Source organism: Aegilops tauschii, chromosome 7 (genome assembly GCF_002575655.3).
Source record: "Aegilops tauschii subsp. strangulata cultivar AL8/78 chromosome 7, Aet v6.0, whole genome shotgun sequence".
NCBI classification, from domain to species: domain Eukaryota; kingdom Viridiplantae; phylum Streptophyta; class Magnoliopsida; order Poales; family Poaceae; genus Aegilops; species Aegilops tauschii.
The window spans coordinates 120,585,641-120,605,663 of NC_053041.3; the positions used below are offsets into that span (position 1 = coordinate 120,585,641).

The 20,023-nt window shown below is 43.1% G+C and overlaps 1 protein-coding gene across 1 annotated transcript; it reads left to right on the forward strand.

Moving 5' to 3' along the window:
* Positions 1-19,135: 19,135 nt before the first annotated feature.
* LOC109734855 (BTB/POZ and MATH domain-containing protein 3-like) lies at positions 19,136-19,807 on the forward strand. The gene has a single exon (XM_020294034.1). It carries the CDS (start codon positions 19,136-19,138, stop codon positions 19,805-19,807), a length of 672 nt encoding a protein of 223 aa, XP_020149623.1.
* The last annotated feature ends 216 nt before the right edge of the window (positions 19,808-20,023 follow it).

Sequence of the window (20,023 nt, forward strand, 5' to 3'; positions counted from 1 at the left end):
TTGTGTTTTTGCTGTTATGGGCTGGCTTTGTACTTCTACTGGGCCTTTATCTCATCCTTTTCTTTTCCCTGCGATCTGTTGCTTTTTGCCGGATTTTTTCCTCTTCTTGTACTTGGGCTGTATGACTGCAAATATAATATGTGTTTTGCTATCCAGCTACAACCTCAGCGTTTCTCAAAAAAGCTACAACCTCAACGAGTGAGGTAACTTTTTTTGTTCAAATCATAGCATTTTTTTTCTGGAAAAATTCTTGTATATGCAATACAGTGCATGCTTGTAGTGTTTTTTTAGATGGGCATATAACTTATTGTCATTTTTTGTTCATAAAAAAATACAAAGGATTTGAACACAAAGAAACGATATTGAAGAAACAATAATAATTTTGTGCTTCCTATTGCTTGCTGACGAGCTATGAAGTTGTTGCCCGCGGTTGTTAAAGTACGTAAGGACAAAGGACAACACACACAGGTATATATAGTGTATACATCATTTTTGTTACATGAACAATTTCCAAAAATTACATGAACATTTTTTAAGAACCGTGAACAGTTTTAAATTTTATGGACAGTTTACAACAAATATGAATTATGTTTTCAAACACATAAATACTTTTTTTAAAATACATGAACATTTACTAAGAATTGCATGAATAATTCTAGAAAATGTTTCATCGCGTATTGAAAAAATGTTCACCGCATATCGGAAAAGTGCTCAATAATTATTTTTAGAAAAAACTTGAACATGTATTTTTTAAATATTCATATACACACAAGGAAATATATTTCTACTAATGGGAAATGAAAATCATATTAAAGGGGGAAAAGAGCAAATTAACCAGATAAACAAGCGGAAAAAAAATAAAAATAATAAAATAGAGAAAGGAAAATTAAAAATGAAAACCAAGGATAAAAACAGAAAAAGGGGAAAAGGAAAAGGGGAATGAGAAGAAAAACTGAAGTTAAAAAATTAGGAAACAAATTCACAGTTGCAGTCTTGTTGTATCGCTTGCATTTGCGGGATGATTGTGACACATGCAGTTGAAGGTTTAGCGGCATACATGCAAGTGGCCAATATCCCTTGGCGCAAGTTGCAGTCGAGCACAACACTTGCAGTTGCGTGCCTAGTGACAGACATGCAACTGCCGCCCTACCCCCGATAAACACCACAGAGTTGCAGTCGGGGTGATACTTGCAGTTGCATGCCTAGTGGTAGACATGCATCTGCCACCAACCATTGACAAAAATACCACAAACCGCATAGTTGTAGTCGTGTTGCACACATGCACTTGTACTCAGGGACGACACTGGCAGTTGCGTGCCAAGTGGTAGACATACAACTGTCCCTCCCCACTGGCAAACACCATAGAGTTGCAGTCGTGGGCGACACTTGTAGTTGCATGTCTAATGACAGACATGCAACGGTCCCTTCCCCGACAAAACACCACAAGTTTGTAGTAGCGTCGAAGACATGCAGTAGCACTCCGGGGAAAACTTCCGATTGCGTACATTTTAAGACGACATGCAACTGCCCCCTCCCCACCAACAAACGACACAGAGTTGTAGTCGGGGGACGAACTTGCGATTGCATGCCTAGTGACAAACATGAAACTGCCCTCTTCCAGCAAAACACCACAGAGTTACAGTCACATTGAAGACATGCAGTTGCACTCGAGAATGACACTTACAGTTGCATGCCTAGTGATAAACATGCAATGCCCCTCCCCCGACAAAACACCATAAAGTTGCAGTTGCATTGAAGACGGGCATTTGCACTTGGGGGCGACACTTGGAGTTGCGTGTCTAATAGTAGACATGCAATTGCTCCTCCCACCGACAAACACCACAGAGTCGAGGGTGACATTTGCAGTTGCATGCCTACTGTCAGACATGCAACTACCCACCCCCCCTCCTGTCATGCTCCGACAAAAAAAGGTCAATTGCAGTTGTTTGGGTAGAGTACATGCAGTTGCATTCTGGGGCAACACTTGCAGTTGCATGCCTAGTGTCCGACATGCAACTACCTTACTGCGCCCACACACACTCTCCCGCCGCCCTCCAGCAAAACAAGGGTCGATTGCAGTTGAGGGTGACACTTGCATTTACATGCCTAGCGTCAGACATGCAATTGCGCCCCCCACCTCTCTCGCCGCCCACTGACAAAACAAAGGCCAGTTGCATTTGGATGTGTCGGCATGCAGTTTCACTCGAGGGTGACACTTGCAATTGCATGCCTAGTGTCAGACGTGCAACTTCCCCCTCTCCCGCCACACTCCGACGAAACAAAGGTCTGTTGTAGTCGGATGGGTAGACATGCAATTGCAGTTGGGGGCGACACTTGCAGTTGTGTGCCTACAGTCAGACATGCAACTACGCCCCCTCCCGATGTCCTCCGACATAACAAAAAGACTAGTTGCAATCGGGTGGGTAGGCATGCAGTTGCAGTCAAGGATGACACTTGCAGTTGCATGCCTAGTCTGCAACTACCCCCTCTCCTGCCGCCCATCGACAGAACAAAAGTCAATTGCATTCGCTTGTAGACATGCAGTTGTAGTCAAGGGCGACATTTGCAATTGCATGCCTTGTGAAAAACATGCAACTACCCCTCCCCTCTTCCACTGTTCTCCGATAGAACAAAGGTCAGTTGTAGTCGAGGGCGCACTTGCAGTTGCATGCCTAGTGTTATGTATGCGACTTTACGGTGCGCTCGTAAAAAAAACATAGCACATAAACACAATAAAAAATTATTTTTGGGTAATACACAAAGAAACAAAGTAAAAAAAATATAGACAAGATACAAATAAGCAAATAAAACAAAAGTCCATGTAGAAAAGGCAACGACAACTCAGAATAAAAAAAATTAACACAACAACATGTGAGAATAAAAATTGTTCATGTGTGTCAAAATGTAGTTCTTAAAAAATTGAATGTTCCATATTTCCTAAACAAGAAAGATAATAAATAAAAAATGGAAATACAAGTAAAGAAATAAAAGGAAAGTCTACTAAAAATAAATGAAAAAAGAAAGTTAAAAAGCTAGACAAGTACACGTGTATACTGTATACATACACATAGAGTCAGCTGCCCCATTAACTTTCTTTTTCTGTACATACACGGTGCACACAACCCAGCAAAAAAGAAGAAGAAAACATACAAAGATTTACATGGACAGCTATGACAATATAAAAACAGAAAAGCACAAGAGAACGAGCTGCAAGCCACAATCCACAACCCACGTAGCGGAAGGCATACTATGCTGCTGCCAGCCTCTTAGATAGGAAAAGCCTAGTGTGTTTTGAAAAAGAAAACACATCAGCGACTGAATACAGTTCGATGAAACTTGGCGGCTAATCTCGTCGACTGAGACTTTGTAAAGTCTCGGTCGACTGATTTTTAGCGTTCCCCTTGCATGTAAGAGATGCAACCGGCCACCGCCGAGGGGAGTTGCGTGTCAAGGGTTAACATGAAACTGAATAAAAAAGGACATACAACACCCCCACCTCATTTACCCCCCACCCCAACACACAAAGTTGCAGTTGTGCTGAAGACATGCAGTTGGAGTTCGTGTCGACATATGCAGTTGTCTGTCTAGTGGAGGACATGCAACTCTCCCCCTTCACCGACGAACCACTACTAAGGTGAAAATCGTGTTGGAAAATATGCGGTTGTAGTCAGTAGTTGTGTGCCTAGTGGCAAATATGCAACTACCCCCTCCCTCGGACAAAAGCACCACATAGTTACAGTGGGAGGCAACACTTGTAGTTGCACGCCTAGTGGCAGAGATGCAACTGCCCCTCCCGACAAAATACCACACAGAGTTGCAGTCAGGTGAGGCACTTGAAGTTGCGTGCCTAGTGGCAAAAAACTGTCCACTCACCCCGAGTAAAAACATCACATATGGTTGCAGTCGGAGGCAAGACTTGCAGTTGCATGCCTACTGGCAGACATGCAGCTACCGTTTCCCGAAAAAACACCACAGAGTTGCAGTCACGTTGAAGACATGAAGTTACAGACGGGGGGCAATACTTGCACTTGCATGCCTAGGGATGAACATACAACTACCACTCCTAGAAAACAACTTAGAGTTGCAGTCAGGGGCGACACTTGCAGTTGCGCGCCTAGTGGCAGACATGCAACTGCCCTCTCCCCCCAACAAATAACATCACATAGTTGCAGACGTGGGCAACACTTGTAGTTGCATGCCTAGTAACAGACATGCAACTGCCCCTTCCCAACAAAACAACATAGAGTTGCAGTCACATTAAAGACATGCAATTGCAGTCAGGAGCAATACTTGCAATTGCATGCCTAGTGATTGACATGCAACTTCGATTCCTAGAAAATACCTCAGAGTTGCAGTCAGGGGTGACACTTGCAGTTGCGTGCCTAGTGACACATATGCGACCACCTCACTTTTCCGACAAAAACACCACAGAGTTGCAGTCGGTGGCAACACTTAAAATTGCATGCCTGGTGGTAGACATGCAACAATCCCTCCCGACAAAACACCATAGAATTGTAGTTGCATTATAGAGAAGCAATTGTAGTCGGGGGTGACACTTTAGTTGCATGCGTCCCTAGTGTCAGACATGGAACTTTCCTTCCTCCACAAAAAAACACGACATATTTTCTTTTGGGGGCAACACTTGCAGTTACATGCCTAGAGTCAGACATGAAACTATTCCCCCCCGGATAAAAACACCACAGAGTTGCATTTGTGTTGACTACATGTAGTCGCAGTCAGGACTGACACTTGCAGTTGTGTGGCTAGTGGCGCACACATGCTACTGCCCCATCCACAGACAAAACACCACTGAGTTGCAATCGCGTTGAAGACATGTTGTTGCAACTGGAGCGACACTTGTAGTTGCATGCCTAGTGATAGATATGCGATTGCCCCCTTCCCCGACAAACACCACTGAATTTTTGTAGCGTTGAAGACATAAAGTTGCAGCCCGAGGTGACACTTTGCAGTTGCGCAGCTAGCAGCATATATGCAACTACCCCTACCTCCAGTAAAAAACCAGTGAGTTGTAGTCACGTTGAAGACATGAACTTGCAGTTGGGGTGACATGTGAAGTTGCATGCTTAGCAACAAACCTGCTACTTTCGCGTCCCTCAATAAAACACCATAGACTTGCGGGCATGCTTAAGACATGCATTTGCAGTCGCAGGGGTGGAGGACACTTGCAGTTGCATATATAGAGCTAGACATGCAACTACAGAAAAGAGACATTTTCTCCCCGGGACAGAAAAAATGCATTTATTCCCTGTGGAATGAATCATATTTGTGTGTTTTTTTTCCAGGCGATGGGACAATAACAAAAAAAATGCAACCATTAGTGTTGCCAGGTTTGTGGACACGAGCTATTACACGTACATTTATCAGAGCATCCATCCCTAAAAAAACCTAGAAAAGACGATATTATCGCACACATACATCCGAAACATGTAATTTGCATAGACGTCAAAAAGCCTACATAAAAAAACAAAACCAAAAAAGGAATGATTCAGAAACCCCACAGACCGACACTGCATGCACGCGAAAACGAGAACAAAGCAAATGTGCCACACGGAAAACCATAATGCCCACTGGGAGAAAGCACAAGACTTATTACATTTCATTTGACATGTGAAGGACTTAGATACGCGTTAGACAATAGTCATCCAGAAATAGCATAATGCACGATTTTAAGCCGTGCTCCAAAAAAGTATCAATAAAATAAGAAAAAAAAATAAACTAAAAGAAGAAAATAGAAGTGACATAAGAAAAAAAAGGAAATTGAAACAGATTTTTTAAACAAAAACAGCAGAACAAAAAATCTATATAACGGTTTGCGAGTTGACAAAGATTTAGCAAAGCCAAAACAAAATGAATGGGTTGATAAATAAAATAAAAAACAAAATGACTAAATTTGAACAAAGAAAATGGAAAATAAAAAATAACTAAAGCTAATAAATACTAGGTATGTGAAGTTTATACCACTACTCAAACCTACACGTTGCAAAAGTCGTTGATAATACAAAAAAAGGCCAAAAGGGGTCACACGACCCTCTCGATCAAAAAGGAGAAACAGAAAAAAGCAATGGCATCACTGCTCACGGGACAAAAAATAATCACATAGAAACTCAAGTACATGAATGAAACGACGGCCCAGGAAGAAACGAAAAGCCCAGAAGAAAAGATAGCGAACAAATCTCACGTAACTCGGTCGACTGAGACTTCAGTAATTCTCAGTCGACTGAGAATTAGCACAACCGTAATGGGGTCTGGCTAGGAATCAGTCGACTGGGACTTCGCGAAGTCTCAGTCGGCTGACGTCAGCGTACATTTTTTATGGTGCAGCACTTGTTTTCAGCCAGGTTTTGTTACTTTTCCTAGAGGAACTAAGCCAGATTTTGCTCTACGCATCGCTGCTTGTTTCTCCACTCGCGATCGTTGCATGGGCCTGCAGATCGGCCCATTTTTCTTCTTTCGCATTGCACGTCACGTGCTCGTGCTATGTTCCTTCTCTTCTTTTTTTTAGATCAGTGTTCCTTCTCTTCTTTTTTTAAGATCTATGTTCCCTCTCTTCTTTGTGTACTTCTCGCATATTTTTTCTCATCATTTTTTAAAATGGGTTTGAGTTGTATAAAAATATATTTATGACAAAGAAGTAAAATATCAAAAATGGAAAAAAGAACACAAAATATAATTCCTACTCTCCATATCATCTTGCTCGCTCTTTGTTTTTCCTATCATTCTTCAAAAAACAATTTGTATTGTAAAAAAGATCTTTCATGTTAAAAAAATTAAAAACAAAATTAAAAATCTTAGTTGCATGTAGGGTCTGTCTAGGTCTCCATTGACTGAGACTTCGTGAAGACTCAGTCGACTGATGACATCAGCATACGTATATGACATCAGCACATGTACAAACCAGACTTGCTTCGTTTATGTGACTGTTTTTGTGTTTTTGCTGTTATGGGCTGGCTTTGTACTTCTACTGGGCCTTTATCTCATCCTTTTCTTTTCCCTGCGATCTGTTGCTTTTTGCCGGATTTTTTCCTCTTCTTGTACTTGGGCTGTATGACTGCAAATATAATATGTGTTTTGCTATCCAGCTACAACCTCAGCGTTTCTCAAAAAAGCTACAACCTCAACGAGTGAGGTAACTTTTTTTGTTCAAATCATAGCATTTTTTTTCTGGAAAAATTCTTGTATATGCAATACAGTGCATGCTTGTAGTGTTTTTTTAGATGGGCATATAACTTATTGTCATTTTTTGTTCATAAAAAAATACAAAGGATTTGAACACAAAGAAACGATATTGAAGAAACAATAATAATTTTGTGCTTCCTATTGCTTGCCGACGAGCTATGAAGTTGTTGCCCGCGGTTGTTAAAGTATGTAAGGACAAAGGACAACACACACAGGTATATATAGTGTATACATCATTTTTGTTACATGAACAATTTCCAAAAATTACATGAACATTTTTTAAGAACCGTGAACAGTTTTAAATTTTATGGACAGTTTACAACAAATATGAATTATGTTTTCAAACACATAAATACTTTTTTTAAAATACATGAACATTTACTAAGAATTGCATGAATAATTCTAGAAAATGTTTCATCGCGTATTGAAAAAATGTTCACCGCATATCGGAAAAGTGCTCAATAATTATTTTTAGAAAAAACTTGAACATGTATTTTTTAAATATTCATATACACACAAGGAAATATATTTCTACTAATGGGAAATGAAAATCATATTAAAGGGGGAAAAGAGCAAATTAACCAGATAAACAAGCGGAAAAAAAATAAAAATAATAAAATAGAGAAAGGAAAATTAAAAATGAAAACCAAGGATAAAAACAGAAAAAGGGGAAAAGGAAAAGGGGAATGAGAAGAAAAACTGAAGTTAAAAAATTAGGAAACAAATTCACAGTTGCAGTCTTGTTGTATCGCTTGCATTTGCGGGATGATTGTGACACATGCAGTTGAAGGTTTAGCGGCATACATGCAAGTGGCCAATATCCCTTGGCGCAAGTTGCAGTCGAGCACAACACTTGCAGTTGCGTGCCTAGTGACAGACATGCAACTGCCGCCCTACCCCCGATAAACACCACAGAGTTGCAGTCGGGGTGATACTTGCAGTTGCATGCCTAGTGGTAGACATGCATCTGCCACCAACCATTGACAAAAATACCACAAACCGCATAGTTGTAGTCGTGTTGCACACATGCACTTGTACTCAGGGACGACACTGGCAGTTGCGTGCCAAGTGGTAGACATACAACTGTTCCTCCCCACTGGCAAACACCATAGAGTTGCAGTCGTGGGCGACACTTGTAGTTGCATGTCTAATGACAGACATGCAACGGTCCCTTCCCCGACAAAACACCACAAGTTTGTAGTAGCGTCGAAGACATGCAGTAGCACTCCGGGGAAAACTTCCGATTGCGTACATTTTAAGACGACATGCAACTGCCCCCTCCCCACCAACAAACGACACAGAGTTGTAGTCGGGGGACGAACTTGCGATTGCATGCCTAGTGACAAACATGAAACTGCCCTCTTCCAGCAAAACACCACAGAGTTACAGTCACATTGAAGACATGCAGTTGCACTCGAGAATGACACTTACAGTTGCATGCCTAGTGATAAACATGCAATGCCCCTCCCCCGACAAAACACCATAAAGTTGCAGTTGCATTGAAGACGGGCATTTGCACTTGGGGGCGACACTTGGAGTTGCGTGTCTAATAGTAGACATGCAATTGCTCCTCCCACCGACAAACACCACAGAGTCGAGGGTGACATTTGCAGTTGCATGCCTACTGTCAGACATGCAACTACCCACCCCCCCTCCTGTCATGCTCCGACAAAAAAAGGTCAATTGCAGTTGTTTGGGTAGAGTACATGCAGTTGCATTCTGGGGCAACACTTGCAGTTGCATGCCTAGTGTCCGACATGCAACTACCTTACTGCGCCCACACACACTCTCCCGCCGCCCTCCAGCAAAACAAGGGTCGATTGCAGTTGAGGGTGACACTTGCATTTACATGCCTAGCGTCAGACATGCAATTGCGCCCCCCACCTCTCTCGCCGCCCACTGACAAAACAAAGGCCAGTTGCATTTGGATGTGTCGGCATGCAGTTTCACTCGAGGGTGACACTTGCAATTGCATGCCTAGTGTCAGACGTGCAACTTCCCCCTCTCCCGCCACACTCCGACGAAACAAAGGTCTGTTGTAGTCGGATGGGTAGACATGCAATTGCAGTTGGGGGCGACACTTGCAGTTGTGTGCCTACAGTCAGACATGCAACTACGCCCCCTCCCGATGTCCTCCGACATAACAAAAAGACTAGTTGCAATCGGGTGGGTAGGCATGCAGTTGCAGTCAAGGATGACACTTGCAGTTGCATGCCTAGTCTGCAACTACCCCCTCTCCTGCCGCCCATCGACAGAACAAAAGTCAATTGCATTCGCTTGTAGACATGCAGTTGTAGTCAAGGGCGACATTTGCAATTGCATGCCTTGTGAAAAACATGCAACTACCCCTCCCCTCTTCCACTGTTCTCCGATAGAACAAAGGTCAGTTGTAGTCGAGGGCGCACTTGCAGTTGCATGCCTAGTGTTATGTATGCGACTTTACGGTGCGCTCGTAAAAAAAACATAGCACATAAACACAATAAAAAATTATTTTTGGGTAATACACAAAGAAACAAAGTAAAAAAAATATAGACAAGATACAAATAAGCAAATAAAACAAAAGTCCATGTAGAAAAGGCAACGACAACTCAGAATAAAAAAAATTAACACAACAACATGTGAGAATAAAAATTGTTCATGTGTGTCAAAATGTAGTTCTTAAAAAATTGAATGTTCCATATTTCCTAAACAAGAAAGATAATAAATAAAAAATGGAAATACAAGTAAAGAAATAAAAGGAAAGTCTACTAAAAATAAATGAAAAAAGAAAGTTAAAAAGCTAGACAAGTACACGTGTATACTGTATACATACACATAGAGTCAGCTGCCCCATTAACTTTCTTTTTCTGTACATACACGGTGCACACAACCCAGCAAAAAAGAAGAAGAAAACATACAAAGATTTACATGGACAGCTATGACAATATAAAAACAGAAAAGCACAAGAGAACGAGCTGCAAGCCACAATCCACAACCCACGTAGCGGAAGGCATACTATGCTGCTGCCAGCCTCTTAGATAGGAAAAGCCTAGTGTGTTTTGAAAAAGAAAACACATCAGCGACTGAATACAGTTCGATGAAACTTGGCGGCTAATCTCGTCGACTGAGACTTTGTAAAGTCTCGGTCGACTGATTTTTAGCGTCCCCCTTGCATGTAAGAGATGCAACCGGCCACCGCCGAGGGGAGTTGCGTGTCAAGGGTTAACATGAAACTGAATAAAAAAGGACATACAACACCCCCACCTCATTTACCCCCCACCCCAACACACAAAGTTGCAGTTGTGCTGAAGACATGCAGTTGGAGTTCGTGTCGACATATGCAGTTGTCTGTCTAGTGGAGGACATGCAACTCTCCCCCTTCACCGACGAACCACTACTAGGTGAAAATCGTGTTGGAAAATATGCGGTTGTAGTCAGTAGTTGTGTGCCTAGTGGCAAATATGCAACTACCCCCTCCCTCGGACAAAAGCACCACATAGTTACAGTGGGAGGCAACACTTGTAGTTGCACGCCTAGTGGCAGAGATGCAACTGCCCCTCCCGACAAAATACCACACAGAGTTGCAGTCAGGTGAGGCACTTGAAGTTGCGTGCCTAGTGGCAAAAAACTGTCCACTCACCCCGAGAAAAAACATCACATATGGTTGCAGTCGGAGGCAAGACTTGCAGTTGCATGCCTACTGGCAGACATGCAGCTACCGTTTCCCGAAAAAACACCACAGAGTTGCAGTCACGTTGAAGACATGAAGTTACAGACGGGGGGCAATACTTGCACTTGCATGCCTAGGGATGAACATACAACTACCACTCCTAGAAAACAACTTAGAGTTGCAGTCAGGGGCGACACTTGCAGTTGCGCGCCTAGTGGCAGACATGCAACTGCCCTCTCCCCCCAACAAATAACATCACATAGTTGCAGACGTGGGCAACACTTGTAGTTGCATGCCTAGTAACAGACATGCAACTGCCCCTTCCCAACAAAACAACATAGAGTTGCAGTCACATTAAAGACATGCAATTGCAGTCAGGAGCAATACTTGCAATTGCATGCCTAGTGATTGACATGCAACTTCGATTCCTAGAAAATACCTCAGAGTTGCAGTCAGGGGTGACACTTGCAGTTGCGTGCCTAGTGACACATATGCGACCACCTCACTTTTCCGACAAAAACACCACAGAGTTGCAGTCGGTGGCAACACTTAAAATTGCATGCCTGGTGGTAGACATGCAACAATCCCTCCCGACAAAACACCATAGAATTGTAGTTGCATTATAGAGAAGCAATTGTAGTCGGGGGTGACACTTTAGTTGCATGCGTCCCTAGTGTCAGACATGGAACTTTCCTTCCTCCACAAAAAAACACGACATATTTTCTTTTGGGGGCAACACTTGCAGTTACATGCCTAGAGTCAGACATGAAACTATTCCCCCCCGGATAAAAACACCACAGAGTTGCATTTGTGTTGACTACATGTAGTCGCAGTCAGGACTAACACTTGCAGTTGTGTGGCTAGTGGCGCACACATGCTACTGCCCCATCCACAGACAAAACACCACTGAGTTGCAATCGCGTTGAAGACATGTTGTTGCAACTGGAGCGACACTTGTAGTTGCATGCCTAGTGATAGATATGCGATTGCCCCCTTCCCCGACAAACACCACTGAATTTTTGTAGCGTTGAAGACATAAAGTTGCAGCCCGAGGTGACACTTTGCAGTTGCGCAGCTAGCAGCATATATGCAACTACCCCTACCTCCAGTAAAAAACCAGTGAGTTGTAGTCACGTTGAAGACATGAACTTGCAGTTGGGGTGACATGTGAAGTTGCATGCTTAGCAACAAACCTGCTACTTTCGCGTCCCTCAATAAAACACCATAGACTTGCGGGCATGCTTAAGACATGCATTTGCAGTCGCAGGGGTGGAGGACACTTGCAGTTGCATATATAGAGCTAGACATGCAACTACAGAAAAGAGACATTTTCTCCCCGGGACAGAAAAAATGCATTTATTCCCTGTGGAATGAATCATATTTGTGTGTTTTTTTTCCAGGCGATGGGACAATAACAAAAAAAATGCAACCATTAGTGTTGCCAGGTTTGTGGACACGAGCTATTACACGTACATTTATCAGAGCATCCATCCCTAAAAAAACCTAGAAAAGACGATATTATCGCACACATACATCCGAAACATGTAATTTGCATAGACGTCAAAAAGCCTACATAAAAAAACAAAACCAAAAAAGGAATGATTCAGAAACCCCACAGACCGACACTGCATGCACGCGAAAACGAGAACAAAGCAAATGTGCCACACGGAAAACCATAATGCCCACTGGGAGAAAGCACAAGACTTATTACATTTCATTTGACATGTGAAGGACTTAGATACGCGTTAGACAATAGTCATCCAGAAATAGCATAATGCACGATTTTAAGCCGTGCTCCAAAAAAGTATCAATAAAATAAGAAAAATAAAATAAACTAAAAGAAGAAAATAGAAGTGACATAAGAAAAAAAAGGAAATTGAAACAGATTTTTTAAACAAAAACAGCAGAACAAAAAATCTATATAATGGTTTGCGAGTTGACAAAGATTTAGCAAAGCCAAAACAAAATGAATGGGTTGATAAATAAAATAAAAAACAAAATGACTAAATTTGAACAAAAAAAATGGAAAATAAAAAATAACTAAAGCTAATAAATACTAGGTATGTGAAGTTTATACCACTACTCAAACCTACACGTTGCAAAAGTCGTTGATAATACAAAAAAAAGGCCAAAAGGGGTCACACGACCCTCTCGATCAAAAAGGAGAAACAGAAAAAAGCAATGGCATCACTGCTCACGGGACAAAAAATAATCACATAGAAGCTCAAGTACATGAATGAAACGACGGCCCAGGAAGAAACGAAAAGCCCAGAAGAAAAGATAGCGAACAAATCTCACGTAACTCGGTCGACTGAGACTTCAGTAATTCTCAGTCGACTGAGAATTAGCACAACCGTAATGGGGTCTGGCTAGGAATCAGTCGACTGGGACTTCGCGAAGTCTCAGTCGGCTGACGTCAGCGTACATTTTTTATGGTGCAGCACTTGTTTTCAGCCAGGTTTTGTTACTTTTCCTAGAGGAACTAAGCCAGATTTTGCTCTACGCATCGCTGCTTGTTTCTCCACTCGCGATCGTTGCATGGGCCTGCAGATCGGCCCATTTTTCTTCTTTCGCATTGCACGTCACGTGCTCGTGCTATGTTCCTTCTCTTCTTTTTTTTAGATCAGTGTTCCTTCTCTTCTTTTTTTAAGATCTATGTTCCCTCTCTTCTCTGTGTACTTCTCGCATATTTTTTCTCATCATTTTTTAAAATGGGTTTGAGTTGTATAAAAATATATTTTATGACAAAGAAGTAAAATATCAAAAATGGAAAAAAGAACACAAAATATAATTCCTACTCTCCATATCATCTTGCTCGCTCTTTGTTTTTCCTATCATTCTTCAAAAAACAATTTGTATTGTAAAAAAGATCTTTCATGTTAAAAAAATTAAAAACAAAATTAAAAATCTTAGTTGCATGTAGGGTCTGTCTAAGTCTCCATTGACTGAGACTTCGTGAAGACTCAGTCGACTGATGACATCAGCATACGTATATGACATCAGCACATGTACAAACCAGACCTGCTTCGTTTATGTGATTGTTTTTGTGTTTTTGCTGTTATGGGCTGGCTTTGTACTTCTACTGGGCCTTTATCTCATCTTTTTCTTTTCCCTGCGATCTGTTGCTTTTTGCCGGATTTTTTCCTCTTCTTGTACTTGGGCTGTATGACTGCAAATATAATATGTGTTTTGCTATCCAGCTACAACCTCAGCGTTTCTCAAAAAAGCTACAACCTCAACGAGTGAGGTAACTTTTTTTGTTCAAATCATAGCATTTTTTTTCTGGAAAAATTCTTGTATATGCAATACAGTGCATGCTTGTAGTGTTTTTTTAGATGGGCATATAACTTATTGTCATTTTTTGTTCATAAAAAAATACAAAGGATTTGAACACAAAGAAACGATATTGAAGAAACAATAATAATTTTGTGCTTCCTATTGCTTGCTGACGAGCTATGTAGTTGCTGCCCGCGGTTGTTAAAGTACGTAAGGACAAAGGACAACACACACAGGTATATATAGTGTATACATCATTTTTGTTACATGAACAATTTCAAAAAATTACATGAACATTTTTTAAGAACCGTGAACAATTTTAAATTTTATGGACAGTTTACAACAAATATGAATTATGTTTTCAAACACATAAATACTTTTTTTAAAATACATGAACATTTACTAAGAATTGCATGAATAATTCTAGAAAATGTTTCATCGCGTATTGAAAAAATGTTCACCGCATATCGGAAAAGTGCTCAATACTTATTTTTAGAAAAGACTTGAACATGTATTTTTTAAATATTCATATACACACAAGGAAATATATTTCTACTAATGGGAAATGAAAATCATATTAAAGGAGGAAAAGAGCAAATTAACCAGATAAACAAGCGGAAAAAAATAAAAATAATAAAATAGAGAAAGGAAAATTAAAAATGAAAACCAAGGATATAAACAGAAAAAGGGGAAAAGGAAAAGGGGAATGAGAAGAAAAACTGAAGTTAAAAAATTAGGAAACAAATTCACAGTTGCAGTCTTGTTGTATCGCTTGCATTTGCGGGATGATTGTGACACATGCAGTTGAAGGTTTAGCGGCATACATGCAAGTGGCCAATATCCCTTGGCGCAAGTTGCAGTCGAGCACAACACTTGCAGTTGCGTGCCTAGTGACAGACATGCAACTGCCGCCCTACCCCCGATAAACACCACAGAGTTGCAGTCGGGGTGATACTTGCAGTTGCATGCCTAGTGGTAGACATGCATCTGCCACCAACCATTGACAAAAATACCACAAACCGCATAGTTGTAGTCGTGTTGCACACATGCACTTGTACTCAGGGACGACACTGGCAGTTGCGTGCCAAGTGGTAGACATACAACTGTCCCTCCCCACTGGCAAACACCATAGAGTTGCAGTCGTGGGCGACACTTGTAGTTGCATGTCTAATGACAGACATGCAACGGTCCCTTCCCCGACAAAACACCACAAGTTTGTAGTAGCGTCGGAGACATGCAGTAGCACTCCGGGGAAAACTTCCGATTGCGTACATTTTAAGACGACATGCAACTGCCCCCTCCCCACCAACAAACGACACAGAGTTGTAGTCGGGGGACGAACTTGCGATTGCATGCCTAGTGACAAACATGAAACTGCCCTCTTCCAGCAAAACACCACAGAGTTACAGTCACATTGAAGACATGCAGTTGCACTCGAGAATGACACTTACAGTTGCATGCCTAGTGATAAACATGCAATGCCCCTCCCCCCGACAAAACACCATAAAGTTGCAGTTGCATTGAAGACGGGCATTTGCACTTGGGGGCGACACTTGGAGTTGCGTGTCTAATAGTAGACATGCAATTGCTCCTCCCACCGACAAACACCACAGAGTCGAGGGTGACATTTGCAGTTGCATGCCTACTGTCAGACATGCAACTACCCACCCCCCCTCCTGTCATGCTCCGACAAAAAAAGGTCAATTGCAGTTGTTTGGGTAGAGTACATGCAGTTGCATTCCGGGGCAACACTTGCAGTTGCATGCCTAGTGTCCGACATGCAACTACCTTACTGCGCCCACACACACTCTCCCGCCGCCCTCCAGCAAAACAAGGGTCGATTGCAGTTGAGGGTGACACTTGCATTTACATGCCTAGCGTCAGACATGCAATTGCGCCCCCCACCTCTCTCGCCGCCCACTGACAAAACAAAGGCCAGTTGCATTTGGATGTGTCGGCATGCAGTTTCACTCGAGGGTGACACTTGCAATTGCATGCCTAGTGTCAGACGTGCAACTTCCCCCTCTCCCGCCACACTCCGACGAAACAAAGGTCTGTTGTAGTCGGATGGGTAGACATGCAATTGCAGTTGGGGGCGACACTTGCAGTTGTGTGCCTACAGTCAGACATGCAACTACGCCCCCTCCCGATGTCCTCCGACATAACAAAAAGACTAGTTGCAATCGGGTGGGTAGGCATGCAGTTGCAGTCAAGGATGACACTTGCAGTTGCATGCCTAGTCTGCAACTACCCCCTCTCCTGCCGCCCATCGACAGAACAAAAGTCAATTGCATTCGCTTGTAGACATGCAGTTGTAGTCAAGGGCGACATTTGCAATTGCATGCCTTGTGAAAAACATGCAACTACCCCTCCCCTCTTCCACTGTTCTCCGATAGAACAAAGGTCAGTTGTAGTCGAGGGCGCACTTGCAGTTGCATGCCTAGTGTTATGTATGCGACTTTACGGTGCGCTCGTAAAAAAAACATAGCACATAAACACAATAAAAAATTATTTTTGGGTAATACACAAAGAAACAAAGTAAAAAAAATATAGACAAGATACAAATAAGCAAATAAAACAAAAGTCCATGTAGAAAAGGCAACGACAACTCAGAATAAAAAAAATTAACACAACAACATGTGAGAATAAAAATTGTTCATGTGTGTCAAAATGTAGTTCTTAAAAAATTGAATGTTCCATATTTCCTAAACAAGAAAGATAATAAATAAAAAATGGAAATACAAGTAAAGAAATAAAAGGAAAGTCTACTAAAAATAAATGAAAAAAGAAAGTTAAAAAGCTAGACAAGTACACGTGTATACTGTATACATACACATAGAGTCAGCTGCCCCATTAACTTTCTTTTTCTGTACATACACGGTGCACACAACCCAGCAAAAAAGAAGAAGAAAACATACAAAGATTTACATGGACAACTATGACAATATAAAAACAGAAAAGCACAAGAGAACGAGCTGCAAGCCACAATCCACAACCCACGTAGCGGAAGGCATACTATGCTGCTGCCAGCCTCTTAGATAGGAAAAGCCTAGTGTGTTTTGAAAAAGAAAACACATCAGCGACTGAATACAGTTCGATGAAACTTGGCGGCTAATCTCGTCGACTGAGACTTTGTAAAGTCTCGGTCGACTGATTTTTAGCGTTCCCCTTGCATGTAAGAGATGCAACCGGCCACCGCCGAGGGGAGTTGCGTGTCAAGGGTTAACATGAAACTGAATAAAAAAGGACATACAACACCCCCACCTCATTTACCCCCCACCCCAACACACAAAGTTGCAGTTGTGCTGAAGACATGCAGTTGGAGTTCGTGTCGACATATGCAGTTGTCTGTCTAGTGGAGGACATGCAACTCTCCCCCTTCACCGACGAACCACTACTAAGGTGAAAATCGTGTTGGAAAATATGCGGTTGTAGTCAGTAGTTGTGTGCCTAGTGGCAAATATGCAACTACCCCCTCCCTCGGACAAAAGCACCACATAGTTACAGTGGGAGGCAACACTTGTAGTTGCACGCCTAGTGGCAGAGATGCAACTGCCCCTCCCGACAAAATACCACACAGAGTTGCAGTCAGGTGAGGCACTTGAAGTTGCGTGCCTAGTGGCAAAAAACTGTCCACTCACCCCGAGAAAAAACATCACATATGGTTGCAGTCGGAGGCAAGACTTGCAGTTGCATGCCTACTGGCAGACATGCAGCTACCGTTTCCCAAAAAAACACCACAGAGTTGCAGTCACGTTGAAGACATGAAGTTACAGACGGGGGGCAATACTTGCACTTGCATGCCTAGGGATGAACATACAACTACCACTCCTAGAAAACAACTTAGAGTTGCAGTCAGGGGCGACACTTGCAGTTGCGCGCCTAGTGGCAGACATGCAACTGCCCTCTCCCCCCAACAAATAACATCACATAGTTGCAGACGTGGGCAACACTTGTAGTTGCATGCCTAGTAACAGACATGCAACTGCCCCTTCCCAACAAAACAACATAGAGTTGCAGTCACATTAAAGACATGCAATTGCAGTCAGGAGCAATACTTGCAATTGCATGCCTAGTGATTGACATGCAACTTCGATTCCTAGAAAATACCTCAGAGTTGCAGTCAGGGGTGACACTTGCAGTTGCGTGCCTAGTGACACATATGCGACCACCTCACTTTTCCGACAAAAACACCACAGAGTTGCAGTCGGTGGCAACACTTAAAATTGCATGCCTGGTGGTAGACATGCAACAATCCCTCCCGACAAAACACCATAGAATTGTAGTTGCATTATAGAGAAGCAATTGTAGTCGGGGGTGACACTTTAGTTGCATGCGTCCCTAGTGTCAGACATGGAACTTTCCTTCCTCCACAAAAAAACACGACATATTTTCTTTTGGGGCAACACTTGCAGTTACATGCCTAGAGTCAGACATGAAACTATTCCCCCCCCCCCCCCCCCCCCCCCCCCCCCCCCGCCCCCGATAAAAACACCACAGAGTTGCATTTGTGTTGACTACATGTAGTCGCAGTCAGGACTGACACTTGCGGTTGTGTGGCTAGTGGCGCACACATGCTACTGCCCCATCCACAGACAAAACACCACTGACTTGCAAAAGTCGTTGATAATACAAAAAAAAGGCCAAAAGGGGTCACACGACCCTCTCGATCAAAAAGGAGAAACAGAAAAAAGCAATGGCATCACTGCTCACGGGACAAAAAAATAATCACATAGAAGCTCAAGTACATGAATGAAACGACGGCCCAGGAAGAAACGAAAAGCCCAGAAGAAAAGATAGCGAACAAATCTCACGTAACTCGGTCGACTGAGACTTCAGTAATTCTCAGTCGACTGAGAATTAGCACAACCGTAATGCATATTGTTTTCATTGTCGACATAATCACATATATAGCCACTCGTCCGGCACCGCTTTGGGTACGCGATTTATATATGCGACAAACAGATCATCGTCACGTCGTCGTAAAATTGTGTTTCCAGTACGTTCTCGGCCATGACGACCACGGCGTACGTCCCGCCGTCGCTCTCCGCCTCGAGCGTGGCCATCGTGCTGGCCACCGGGTCTCACGTGCTAAGGATCGACTCCTTCTCGCAGGCAGCTGCGATGCTCGCCAACGGCGAGTGTCTCAAGTCGCCCAAGTTCCAGGCGGGAGGGCACACCTGGCGTATCCGCTGCTACCCCAACGGATCGGCGCAAAAGTACGACGGCTACGTCTCCCTCGTGCTGGAGCTCGCCAGCCACGTCGTCAAGGACGTCCGCGCTGAGTTCCGGTTCATCCTGGTCCCGCTCCGGCGACAGGGCTGGCCGGCGCCGGCGACGTACGAGCACGCCGACGTGGTCACGTTCGAGGAGAAGGGCGGGCAGTTCGGCTTTATGAACTTCGTCAGCAGGGATTGGCTGGACAAGTCGGAGAAGCTACTCGACGGCGCCATCGCCGTGAGGTGCGACGTGACCGTCCTGACCCAGCAGCCGGCGCCGGTGCCTGTCGTCGAGGAGCAAGAGCTGGAGCGGCTGGGGCTGGTGTGCGCCTGCAAGGACGACGCGTGCAAGCGCATACACGCGGGTACCGTGGAGGCCGCCAAGGCCTTAGGGACGATGCCCCGTCGACGCCGCCGGGTGAAGGAGGCGTGTCTAAGGCTCCTCGGGCGTCTTCGTGTGGAATAAGCTGCCACCTTTCTTTTGTGTGATCATTATCTATGAATCTGGTTAGGATCGTCAGATAAATTTGCCGCAACTTCTTTAGAGAAACAGATGTTCTGAAAATCTGAAACATTATTGCTTGTCTGCCCTTCTACAATTATGTTTCCTGGCCTTTTATGTTAGCACTAATTTGTTATGATGTATCAGCATGTAGTTTTGAGTTTTGCATGTAGCTAGTTG

Coding starts and splice junctions, on each gene's coding strand:
- LOC109734855 (XM_020294034.1), top strand. CDS start 19,136: ATGACGACCACGGCGTACGTCCCGCCGTCGCTCTCCGCCTCGAGCGTG.